General features: G+C 44.3%; 7 protein-coding genes across 7 annotated transcripts; 5 read left to right on the forward strand and 2 right to left on the reverse strand. All coding sequences in view use genetic code 12, as the record gives it.

Moving 5' to 3' along the window:
- Positions 1-1,008: 1,008 nt before the first annotated feature.
- On the forward strand, positions 1,009-2,034 carry LODBEIA_P44020 (uncharacterized protein; the record flags this gene model as incomplete). The annotated part of the gene is made up of 1 exon (XM_066974620.1): positions 1,009-2,034. One exon carries the CDS (start codon positions 1,009-1,011, stop codon positions 2,032-2,034), a length of 1,026 nt encoding a protein of 341 aa, XP_066831340.1.
- A 212-nt stretch (positions 2,035-2,246) lies between these two features.
- On the forward strand, positions 2,247-3,263 carry LODBEIA_P44030 (uncharacterized protein; the record flags this gene model as incomplete). Its single annotated transcript, XM_066974621.1, has 1 exon — positions 2,247-3,263. One exon carries the CDS (start codon positions 2,247-2,249, stop codon positions 3,261-3,263), a length of 1,017 nt encoding a protein of 338 aa, XP_066831341.1.
- Positions 3,264-3,607: 344 nt separating this feature from the next.
- On the forward strand, positions 3,608-4,057 carry LODBEIA_P44040 (uncharacterized protein; the record flags this gene model as incomplete). The annotated part of the gene is made up of 1 exon (XM_066974622.1): positions 3,608-4,057. One exon carries the CDS (start codon positions 3,608-3,610, stop codon positions 4,055-4,057), a length of 450 nt encoding a protein of 149 aa, XP_066831342.1.
- A 295-nt stretch (positions 4,058-4,352) lies between these two features.
- LODBEIA_P44050 (uncharacterized protein) lies at positions 4,353-4,646 on the reverse strand (the record flags this gene model as incomplete). Its single annotated transcript, XM_066974623.1, has 1 exon — positions 4,353-4,646. The coding sequence occupies one exon, from the start codon at positions 4,644-4,646 to the stop codon at positions 4,353-4,355; it is 294 nt and encodes a 97-aa protein (XP_066831343.1).
- Positions 4,647-6,404: 1,758 nt separating this feature from the next.
- Positions 6,405-8,039, forward strand: LODBEIA_P44060 (uncharacterized protein; the record flags this gene model as incomplete). Its single annotated transcript, XM_066974624.1, has 1 exon — positions 6,405-8,039. The coding sequence occupies one exon, from the start codon at positions 6,405-6,407 to the stop codon at positions 8,037-8,039; it is 1,635 nt and encodes a 544-aa protein (XP_066831344.1).
- A 1,218-nt stretch (positions 8,040-9,257) lies between these two features.
- Positions 9,258-10,250, forward strand: LODBEIA_P44070 (uncharacterized protein; the record flags this gene model as incomplete). The annotated part of the gene is made up of 1 exon (XM_066974625.1): positions 9,258-10,250. One exon carries the CDS (start codon positions 9,258-9,260, stop codon positions 10,248-10,250), a length of 993 nt encoding a protein of 330 aa, XP_066831345.1.
- A 94-nt stretch (positions 10,251-10,344) lies between these two features.
- LODBEIA_P44080 (uncharacterized protein) lies at positions 10,345-12,219 on the reverse strand (the record flags this gene model as incomplete). Its single annotated transcript, XM_066974626.1, has 1 exon — positions 10,345-12,219. One exon carries the CDS (start codon positions 12,217-12,219, stop codon positions 10,345-10,347), a length of 1,875 nt encoding a protein of 624 aa, XP_066831346.1.
- Positions 12,220-12,415: the final 196 nt, after the last annotated feature.

Consider the following 12,415-nt stretch of genomic DNA (forward strand, 5'->3'; position numbering starts at 1 on the left):
GAAGGCTGCCACAGCTTGGTTCGACAAACATGATTAAAAAAGAAAAGCGGTGGTGGTGATTACTCTTTTCAAGCGCGGCGATATTGAAGAATACTCCTAGTGTGAAATGCTCTTAAACTAGGCCATAAAAGAGTGAGGAAAGTCCATTTGCTTTGCATTGTCATCGACGTCGAGAGTTTTCTCACCTCGATAGTTCTACACATTTAACGAGAGAGAGAGAGGGAGAAACACGGAGCTTACTGAGCTTTCACCTTTTTCAGGTCATCTTGCTTCGCCTTGAGACGTTATCCCCAAAATTGATAATCTTTAAATAGGCCCACGGACCTGGGTGGTCAATTGGAATGGGCTGTCTACCCTAACCGGATCAGCCTTTCGCTTAACTCTTTCGACGTTCAAGATTATGTCTCATGTGAACTCGGGTGGGAAACCTTTTCTCGAATGCTAGCAAGTACAGACTAAAATACAGATTTCGACCTATGGAAGCACCCAGGCTACACCCTTTGTGTTTATTCTCCTTGCCGCTCGTCATAATGGTTCTACTCTCTCAAAATCGTCGTCGACAAATTTCTATTTATCAGGATCAAAGGCAGGTTCGCACATTATTTCCACAGAACATGAAACTGTTCCCCTAGCAGAACAGCCATTTCTGAGTAAATGATGTAACTTCAACGTCCTCCTGTTTTTTTTTCTGACCATACATGTCCCCAACCGTACCAACAGAGGTTCATTTTCCCGAGTCTTGGGCTCGACAGACAAGACGGTGTCTCCAGTATAAACCGTCGCAGAAGAAGCCGTACTCGTGTCCTGGTCCTCTTCCCGCCCCAACGAAACAAAAAAGAGCAGGAAAACGAAGGAACAGAAAATAATAAAATCGCGATAATTTTCAAGTGCAGATTCGACAGAAGAGATCAGAGATCTGGGAAGAACACGTTTGCCCTCGTTTACTACCACCAACACCAATTATTACCACCACCACCTCGACAACAACAACAACACATCAAGCATCCGATGTCTTCCGTATCCAACAAAGATGTTGCGTTATACATCATCAACTTTTTAAAGCAGTCGGTGGCAGACAAGACAATTGCTGAGGACTATGTTGAATCTATGGATGTTGCAATTGACTGCATCGCCGATGCGTTTGAAGTGAACAAGGACGACGACAAGAAGGCCTTGACCCAATTTGGAGGTAAATCGTTGCCTGAGTTGTTGAAGGGCTTTGCTTCGAGCTCAGCTGCCTCATCGTCAAATGATAAGACCGACAAGCCATCACCCGTGATTGTAGATGATGAAACCAAGGCCAAGGCCGACGCGTTGAAAGTGGAGGGAAACAGATTTATGGCATCCAAGGATTACCCAGCTGCTATTGCCAAGTACACCGAGGCAATTGCGTTGGACCCTACTAATGTCGTCTACCTTTCCAATAGAGCAGCAGCCTACTCATCTGCCAGAGACCACCAGCAAGCAATTGAAGATGCCAAAAAGGCCATCCAATTGAACCCCGAATTCTCAAAGGCCTACTCGAGATTGGGCTTGGCTGAATTTGCCCTTGGAAACCCAAAAGCTGCCATGGAAGCCTACCAGAAAGGGTTGGATGTCGAAGGAGAAACCAAGAGCGAGGCTATGAGAAAAGGCTACGAAACTGCAAAGAAAAGAGTCGAAGAGCAATTAGAAGATTCCATCAGTACAACAGATAGAGATGACGGTGCTTCGCGTGGTGGCGCTGGTTCAGGTGCCGGTGCCGGTGGTTTACCCGATTTTGGATCCATGTTTGGTGGAGCTGGTGGACCTGGGGGTGGTATGGGTTCATTTGCTGATATGATGAACAATCCACAATTGATGCAAGCTGCTCAACAGATGATGTCGAACCCTGATGCCATGCAGAATATCCTCAATAATCCAGCTATACGTCAAATGGCCCAGTCCATGGGTTTGGGTGGACCAGATGGCCCGGATTTATCCAATTTGATGAACAATCCAATGTTTAGCCAGTTCATGGGTAGAGGTAGCCAAGGCGATAATAACGAGTCATGAGAAAAAGATAAGTTTCAAGTATTTCGAAAGTGAATGAAAGTATGTGACAAAATATAAAAGAAAATAGCAGAAAACGTAACTTTTCTTGCTTGTAGTGTGGTGTGTGTTACAAGACTTTTATACACCTGTTGTTTGTAGCGCGATTGTATACCTATTCTTTTTTGCAGATGATTCAATAACAGCAGTAACAACTGCAACTACAACAGCCGTTTATGTTGTTGAAGGTCTCGCTATATACTACTCGGCGGCTCAGCTCGAGTCTGCTACGGAACAATTTCAAGCCATCGTTCAATGTTGAAAAAATACCTGATCTCAAGATGAAGGAACATGTCGATCTTGAATGGAAGCAGTGGCTACCAAACAAGGTCAAACTCGACAAGAGAGCAACACCAGTACTATTTCTCCATGGACTATACGGAGGCAAAGCCAGCTTCAACAAAGTGGGACGAAATCTAAGTGAACATCTCGTGACTCCCGTTTACTCAGTGGACTTGCGAAACCACGGGGACTCACCGCATGCACTCCCGCACTCGTACATGCTGATGGCCCACGACGTTGCCCGGTTTATCCAGGAACGGCAATGGGCCAATTGTGTCTTGGTTGGACACTCAATGGGAGCCAAGGTGGCGATGCTTGTGAGTCTACTACATCCAGATTTGATATCAAAGTTGGTTGTAATGGACAACACACCTCACTCCAAGCCGTTGGGGAGAGCCTTCTACGAGTCGCTCTTGGGGATGTGTGAGCTCGAAGCTGGCGGAATCGATTTTGGAGCAGTTGGTTCTCCTCCAGCTTTGGGGTCAGGCGACGACCACAGACGCAAACAAGTCACCAAGACCACGGTGGTGGATGAATTCCTCTCCAAATACGAAAAAGACGCACTGGTGCGTCAGTTACTATTGAGCAATTTCCGCTACAAGTGGAAAGGCAACGGAATCACTTCCGATGGCAAGCACGGAGAAGCGTTCCAGATCCCAGTGTTGAACTTCTGGAAGCACGATGTCATTGATGCCATGTCTTCGTGGCCCGTCTTGGAAGTTGCGCAATTCACCAAGCCTGTGTTGGTCATGTACGGAAAAGAATCGAGTTTTGTGAAGGAACGATACCGCTCAATTTTCGAAGAGTACTTTACAGACCTCGAGTTTGTAGGATTTGATACTGGCCATTGGATATACCTGGAACAGCCTGCGCAATGCACAAAAGTGCTTCTGAAGTTCATATCGGGGTGACAGTTTCAAAGAGAAAAAAAAGCAAAGAAACAAAATAGAATGGCAAGAAGACGAACCATAGATACCTGCTGAAACGAATTGGGACTAGGTCTTAAACTAGATCATTAGATAATTGATATAGACCATACTCTTTTAACGTAGAAATGATATCATCATCATCTATTTTTGCTGATACCACCAAAAAATTGCGCGGGAAAACAAACCAATCCATAAAAAAAAAACGTAAACAGCGCTGACCCCGAATACCAGAATCCCCAGATCCCAAAACCAAATCACCATTCCACCAAAATCCCCAACAACCCATACCACTGTTTACTAAATAATTCAACCGGAGCCAATCGATAATGTCCGACTTTGCAGGCTCAAATGCGGAAGACTTGTCTCTACCAAGAGCAACGGTGCAGAAGATAATAGCAGAAATATTACCGAAAGATATCGCGATATCGAAGGAGGCAAGAGAGGCGATAACGGAATGCAGCATAGAATTCATAATGATGCTATCTACACAGCTGAATGACATAGCGGAGAAGGAAGCCAAAAAGACAATAGCATCGGACCATGTGGTGAAGGCGTTGGGTGAACTTGATTTCAATAATTATCTTGAGATAATAAACAAAATCCTTAGTGAGCAGAAGGAGCTTCTCAAGGGGAAGGAGAAGCGGAATAACAAGTTCCAGAATTCCGGATTAAGCGAGGAAGAGTTGTTGAGGCAGCAGGAGGAACTATTTAAAAAGTCGAGAGATCGCTTGCAAAGCCAGTCGGGGTCGCCGATACATGACGTGAAGCTGGAGTGAAGTGAAGTTGTCGTCAGTATGTATATGAATATGTATATAAACATGTATATGTATATTTGCACTGATGTATATATATATGTATATATGTATATTAAAAAATCCCACGCGCATAGAAGACACAATCGATTCTAGGAGGTCTAACCAATACCCCAGTCTCTGGTGGGTCGTAGAAGGAAGAAGGTAGAAGGAGGACAGAGCTGTGCGCAACTTGTATAACCTACTCGTGGATGCACCACCAAACCTCCAACTCTTCCCCTCTTTCTCTGTCTCCGCGTCACTGTCTCGGGATGTTTGATCAACCTAGAATCAACTCGTACAAGATCATGCCGATATTCACCCCAATCAAAGGTATCCTCATCAACGTCCTCACGGCGCTTATTAGATTGATCAATTTCGTCTTTATTGAACCTTCGCTCAGCTCCAAGCCAGTGTTGAACTGATTGAACTGGTTCTGCAAGTTGCCATTGGCGTTTGCTGCTGCTGTTGTTGAGCCCCATCCTATTCTGTTCAAGAATCGATCCTCGCTGAGCACAGCTATACCGTTTATCGTCAAGATGATGACGTATAATAGTTTGCCTAATCCAAACATCCTTGCTAACTTTAATGGGGGGTGGATTGATTAAATGTATACAAGACACGTTCAACTACCTCTGGTTTACCACCACTAACACCACCTGTCTCTCTCTCTCTCGCTCACTTGTAGAGGTCTGGGTGCTGAAATGTTTTTTTAAGGATCAGTTGCCTGTTTTGGAGATCGTGCGGCGTCGGTTCAAAGCAACTGCACCAACACGTCTAGCTGGATCAACAACTGTGAGGTGATCTCGAATTCCGAGAGCGATTTGATTATGAGGTAGGCCAAGTGGTAGTTGCAAGTGAGGAGACATAGTGAGATTGCACTCGAGGAGTCAAAGCACCACGATTGGAAAAGATTGGAAAAGAGTGACCAGTTCTGATCATCAAGTATATCTACCGAGCCAACAATGGCCCCCCCCCCTTTTTCACCCAGATAAAAGAAGAAAGCTGCCTCCTCCTGAAGAGAATATATAATTGTCTCAAGCCAAAAATTGGCAGTTATGGTGACGAGATATCAGCTTTGTTCTTAGCGGGTGATGCGGACCTTATATCTTTGACTGAGTTCACGGCTGCAACAAGAATTTCTCTCCAACTTACTTGGAGAGAAAAAAAAAAAGAGAATAAGAGAGAATCTTGCTCCGGTAAAAGGATCGAGTTACCAGAAAGGGTTCAAGCCTCGGAATGAACAGAGGTCCAGACTTCAATACGGAGAACAACAAAAGGCTAGAATGAATTGTTTTTGTTTTTTCAAATTGTTTCTTCTCGTAAATGTTTACGCGGCGTTGGTCGCGCGCGTGGTTCTGATACGATTATTCAGCGTTAAGCGGCAAAGAATTCATGCATGGGGCAAAAGCTTGTAGTTAAGATAAGGATCTTCACCGGGGTTAAAGTCTTCGTATCTTTTTTTATTTTTTTTATTCTGATCTTTGTTTCAGCTTTCTGATAATGTTGCTGCGTGCAAAGGTGAACGTGAAGCACTTTGTTATGGCGAGCCAGATCCCGGCTGGAACTGGTATCCGAAGGACCTGGATGTACATCAAGATGTAGCGGCAGTGGGTGGACTGGGAAAAAATAGAGTTACATGTTTGTTGAAAAAGAACAAACAAAACTCGGAAGAAAATATTTGATGAGTATGTCTCCTCTCTGCCTACACGATACTCTCAACGTTTGGTTCGTTGATTTCGTTGTCGCTAATGCTGGCGCTGATATCTTGAATCTTGAATCTGAAATGCTTACGACCCTTGAGATACAGTTACGGGGGGGGGGGGGGGGAAAGAGAAACTCGGGACATGATGTCATCACATTGAGTGTGTTGAACAAATATACGGGCAACCACGGGGATGTTCAAAAGAACTTTGAGAAGTTTGCTTCTTATCATCACCTGTTGAGGCGATTTGGTTTCCAGAAAGCCTTATCTCATTTTCTTTTTAAAAAATATCAGAATTCCCGCCTAGTGGAGTTGCAGCTTTAGGGGTTGTGGTTTTTTTTTTTTTTTTGTGTTGTTTGTTTGATTGACAAGATAAGCAGCCATTACGAAAGACGGTAAAGAGAACCGTTTGCCCATCCTAAGTAAAATATAGAGCGAGATGCATGTGCCTTTTGGAGAAGCTATGGGCGGGTATCTGGAGCTTTGAAGGGAAGCAAGAAAGGGGAAGAAAGGTTGGTTTCTAGAACTTTTTTTTTTTTTTTGGGGGGGGGGGTATTGCTTATAAAAGTGCAAGTGTTTGCCCCATGGAGTTTTGATTGAGATGTTTTGCTTGAACCAACCAGCACTATGAACGCAGTCAAATCTAAAACAGAAGACCACATACATCACTTGGCGTCCATCCGGTCCAACGTGAGGGAGGTTGATCCTCTAAATAATGGCGGCGACGTGGACTTGTTGAACCAGATTGGTTATAAGCAGGAATTGAGAAGACACTACTCAACGGTGCAAGTGTTTGGTATCGCATTCTCAATCATGGGTTTGCTCCCCAGTATATCCTCGGTGCTTCTGACTGGGTTAGCGTCTGGTCCAGCTGGTTTAGTCTGGTCCTGGTTCATTGGTGGTTTATTCATTCTCAGTGTCGGTACCTCAATGTCGATTTTGGGAAGCGCTATTCCAACGAGTGGTGGTTTATACTACTACACCAACTACTATTGTCCCGACTCGATCCGTGTCCCACTCAGTTTCTTGGTGGCTAGTGCCAACTCGCTTGGGTTGATTGGAGGGTTATGCAGTATCAGTTATGGGTTCGGGGTCGAGGTCTTGTCCGCCGTGTCTATTGCACGAGACGGCGATTTCGAAATCACCAATGCCAAGTGCTACGGAATCTTTGCTGGAAGCATCATATTGAACATCCTTATCGCTTGCTCCACCACCAAACATGCAGCTAAGCTCCAAACGACATCGATCGTGGTGAATGTGTTTTTGGTTGCTCTATTCTTGATTGCCGTTCCCGTTGGATTCAAAAGTGATTTCAACTCGGCCAGTTTTATCTTTGGCAATGTCCAAAACGCAAGAGATTGGTCGTCGGGGTGGAGTGTGATTATGTCCATGCAGACTGTTATCTGGACCATTGGTGCTTTTGACTCTGTGATCCACAGTTCCGAAGAATGCAAAAGTGCCCAGAAATCCATCCCTTGGGGTATCTTGGGTTCGATTGGTGCGTGTTGGGTATTGGGCTGGGTCATTGTCATTGTGTGTGCCGCGTGTATCAAGGATGGCGACGTGTCACGGGTCTTGCAATCAGATACCGGCTCAGCGATGGCTCAGATCATTTACGATGCCTTGGGCAAGAGATGGGCCGTTGCGTTTATGTCCTTGATTGCAATGGGCCAGTACCTCATGGCAATCTCCATCATGATTGCGCTATCGAGACAAATTTGGGCATTTGCCAGAGACGATGGTTTACCCGTGGTGTACAAGTGGGTCAAAGTTGTCAATCCAACAATCAAAGTGCCAATCAGAGCCACGATCTTTGCCGGCTGCATGGGCTTAGTCTTGGGATTATTGGTGATTATCCCAGGATCAGCTGGAGCTGGTGCATTGTTCTCGCTTGCTGTCGCATCCAACACCTTGGCTTTTGCTGTGCCTATTCTACTTGTATTGTTACCATACGGTAGAAAAAAATTCATCCCTGGTCCATTTTACTTTGGCAAGGCCTTGAGCACGATGATAAACACAATTACGGTGTGCTGGTTAGCATTTGTGTTTGTCTTGTGCATGTTCCCAGACAGTATCGCCGTGAATAAGGAGTCCATGAACTACACCGTGGTTATAAACATGGCGGTCTGGGTCTTGTCCTTGGTCTACTATTTTGTTTGGGGCTACAAGTCCTACAGTGGGCCCAAATCCAATCTCGATTCCCTGGACCTGGAAGACGGCAGTGTCCACCATATCGACGAGGTGTTTGCTGAAAAGGCATAAATGGGAAGCTGGTTTACTTTTTTGTTTCTTCATACGTGGTTTGGAGATTTTGAATATATGTTGTTTATTTCTTGCAGGTTGCAAGTAGTGCTATTTGTTTTAGTAAAAGAAAAAGAAAACGGGCGTGAAAAGATAGGAAGTTGAAACTTGCGATCAAGTGCAAGATTGAATGGGATAACAATGAGACTATATCAACGGTTTTGACACCAGAGTTTTCACCTTGATTGGATGCATGTAGAATGATATCAACTTTCGCTGACATGCGCTCTTCAATTTACGTCGGAAAGGGAGTTCCCCCCAGAGTTATGATGTTTCAAAACGCATGAAGAAGCACGGAAAGAAAAGATGACTTGATAAAGAATGATTGAGCGGGAGACAAGGGGCAATTTTTGAAAAGGGGGTTGGTGCATTGACTTTTTTTTTTTTTTTTTTTGTTTTTGGCAGCCGCTTTGTTATCTGGTTATCTCTGTTATCTGAAATTGCAACACTTGCCAAAAAGGGAATGTCTAGCAGATCAATACTAGAAGCACATAGATATATTGTACATTCCAAAGAAATTGCATGAAGGAGAACCACGTTGCTCAAGTCATCATTATCACCGTCGCCATCTTGGGTTGAAGATAAGCAAGCAACGCAAGGTAAATCAGGCCAAGTCGGAAGCCAGATAATCATCTTTTATTTGATTGGGCAATCCGATTTGTGGAGTTAGAGAACTCGATCCTCTGCACAACAGCGGAGATGGACACCAAATTTTGTTGAATCCAATTTGGTAACAAGCAAGATACAAGACGACGTCATTTTTTTTCCATGGATTAGAGTCCACACTTGTAGTTGTCAACATGCGACAGTTTGGGCAATGACCTTGATTCCCCTACTTTGTCCGAGGGAAAACCCTACTCTTGCTCCGGTTGCAAAATCTAACACTGGTGAAAAACACCAGAAAAACAAATTGGTTTCCCCGAGTCCGCGCCCAAGACCACACGAACTCCATTTATACCTATATCCTCATCCTTCTCCCCAAATCACACTAGTCTGAAGGTTCTAAAAACAAGTGCTGGTGAATGTTTAAAGGATATATTCTCTGGTGGGTTGTGGAGTAGCAGTTGTATGCACCGCAGTATCAATTTTTTTTTGAGAAAATCAGAGCGCGTGGAGAAATGTAAAAATGTAAATGTTAATGTAAACATAAACCCTCGAAGTTGGTCGTTTCGATTGTGGATGCCAAAAAGCAAGTTCACTAGACCAAAAAACCACAGCATGGTGACTGAGAAACAAGATGTTAGAGGTAGAAGGAAGGACTCGATTGAGCAGTTCATTGGGCTGTCTCAGTTATTTCTCGACAATAGTCTTTCGCAACTTCGGTACATGATCCTTATCGAGGGACTTTCAACACCAGAGGGCTACGACCAGTGTCCCTATAGGAGCTACGTGTGGTCCATCTTGATACGAACGCCAACTTTCCCGAGCCAGAAATACTTGCAACTTCTTCACCAGCTGGAGCTTACCGTCTCGGAGGAGTTGCTCAGCAAGATCAAGAATGACACGTTTCGCACACTCATGAATGATCAAAAATTCCACAACAAGGTCTCTGAGGATCTGCTCGTTCGAATATTGGCGTGTATTGCTACACTAACGAAAGTGGGCTACGTGCAAGGGCTCAACGTGCTACTAGCGCCCATTGCTTACTGTTCATACAAGAGCGAGCCACAAGCATTTGCATTACTCCATACATTAGTCACTAAACATATTCCATTGTACATAACTCCAAATCTAGATGGAGTTCACACGGGACTCAGTCTCGTTGACGTGACTTTAAAGATCATCGACCCCGTCTTGAGCGAGTTTCTCGACTCCAAGTTCTTAAAGACTGAAATCTTTGCATTCCCCTCGGTGCTCACTCTAAGCGCCTGCACGCCGCCGCTTAAATCAGTGTTGAAATTGTGGGATTTTTTATTCGCTTATGGCTTCCACATGAACATCTTGTTTATCGTTGCGCAGTTGATCATCAACAGGTCCACGATTTTAAAGTCACAACAACCGATGAAAGTTTTGAGAAATTTCCCCAATTTAGAAGAAGCCGAGATCATCAAGTTGAGCCTAAGTTTTATCCCTGAGCTTCCAAAGGACTTATATGAGTTGATTGCAAGACACGGATTTGACAAGTCGGTTCCGGAAAAGTTGAAAAAGTTTCAGTACGAAAATAATCTTTAATTGGAAAAAGAAAAGAACAATTTTTAACATAAACATTGACATAGAGTCAAACTCACACTTGAATTTCAATTTCAATTTTTTTTCAGCTCAAGTTTTAAAAGATGCTCTTTTTGTAGTCCTCCGAATCGAAATAAGTTGCCAATACAGTCCTGTCGTTGTACAGTCTTCCGGCCATCTCCATGATTGCCTTCAACGCTGATCCTTCATCGTCGTACTCTATAAACACCTTTCCCACGCCTGGTGTTTTAAACTGCTGCAAGCCCGGTGCAAAGTCATTGGCGGGTCTGGGCACTCGAATGGACGTGACATTGCCATACTTGCTGGCTTCATTCTTAATATCCTTGGTGGCGAACTTCACCACTTCATCGTCGAGCAAGTCTTTGATAGACAAGACATTGATCAATTGCACAACTCTGGATTTCCTCTGCGGCTGCACACTATCACCTCGAACTAGTCTAGGTATGCTGTAAAAATCCACTGGTCCCTTTTGGACGTAGGTTCTGTTATCAATGCAGGAGTATGTGGCATTGTTTACAAATGATAGATTTTCCAACTTTTCCAAGATGTTTTTCTGCTGGTCCTTGAACTCGATAAAAACCAAGCCCAAGGGCTCCTTTGTTCCTCGTTGTCGAAAATATTGCATAGCTTGCAAGGGTGCAATCTCCTCCACTTTCTCCATCACTTGATCCGACGTTGTGTTGGGTGTGATGAGAAGCGATATTTTCCTCGGGCTATCCTTGACTGTTTCGAGAATATCCAGAGAAACCACTTGCTCATCTTGACACACGTACTCGTTGGGGCGACTGAGCAGTAGCCTGTATTTTTCACCGGCTTCTTGTCTAGCAGCCACTTCGTCTCTCTTGTAAGCGTTAAACAACAACTGCGTACCGTTTAGAGACTGGATGATAGTGGCACATTCGCTGTTGTTGAACTCTATAATCAAGGTTTTGTCATCCTTGAGTTTCCGCTTGCTATGGATATTGTTTGTCGAGCCATGTTCAGAGTCAATCATCTTTAAATAGTCATTGAAAAATTCGACAATTTTCAAATAATTAATCTCCTCGATATTGTTAACAATCAACGTTTTCGCGGCTCTCGAGTCCTCGGGGTCAATTTTAGAAACCTCATTCAAAATGTCGTTGCTATTCAGCAATCGGTCCTTGACAAGACCTTCCAATTTAGTGAAATCGATAGGTCTCGGGAACCCCGGCAAGGGAAACAATCCAGATAGTTTTGCCCTGGGTGCGCTGACTTTTTCAAAACCTTTTGGTTTGACCCCCCAGCGTGAATCAATCACCTTGATGTCATCGATGGACTTGGTGTCTTCCAACTTGGTAAGGTGTTGCGTCAACTTGGCTATCTCATCCTGAATTTCCTTTGCTGACAACAACTGTTTCGGTTGAGACTCTGTGTGTGCAGAGTGCGATGGAGCACTTGGCCCATAGCTCGACCGGCCACTCGACCGGCCGGGGTAATACGACTGCGAGTGGTCACCGTGGTTATTGTCGTATGTATGCCTGGAGTGAGCGGCTCTATTATTTGGGTGCCAATGTGGTGGATTCATTGGTCGGCGATCAGACCGCACGTTCGAGGACCGGTCTGGTTCGTAACTTGGAACATAGGATGACGAAGTTGGTCTGCGGTTATCGTATGTTGTTGATCCTCTGGGATAGGTATTCCTGCTCGCGTCGTGGTATCGATTTTGCTGATACTCCCTCGCAAAACCAGGCAGTCTTCCACCAATTACCCTTTCTCTTCCTCTGTCCTTGAAATCTTTGCTTGGTTCCTGATGTGCTCCATTATTATTACTTTGGAATTCATGTTGTTGCCTGCTGGCTCCATAAGGAGTTTGGTACTTGTTGTAGTCGTTGGGGCGTTCCGATCGACGCAATCTCGCTGATGATTCATCGTTAGTATCATCGAGCCGTGATCTCTTTCTTGAGCTATCATTGATTTCTGGGTCCGACATACTGTGGGGAGGGGACAGTCGAGGTTTTTTTGAAAATAAGTTGCGATGGTGGGACGGCAGGCTTTATTAATTTTTTTTTTTGGAGGTTTATGTTGCAACTCTCTTTCTTCAAAAGATAAAATTCGCCTATGGCCTTGTAACCCACTGTCAATGTTTTCAACACTTTACGAATGCTCTCTCTTTTTTATTTTAAAAA

Source organism: Lodderomyces beijingensis, assembly GCF_963989305.1.
Source record: "Lodderomyces beijingensis strain CBS 14171 genome assembly, chromosome: 5".
NCBI lineage: Eukaryota > Fungi > Ascomycota > Pichiomycetes > Serinales > Debaryomycetaceae > Lodderomyces > Lodderomyces beijingensis.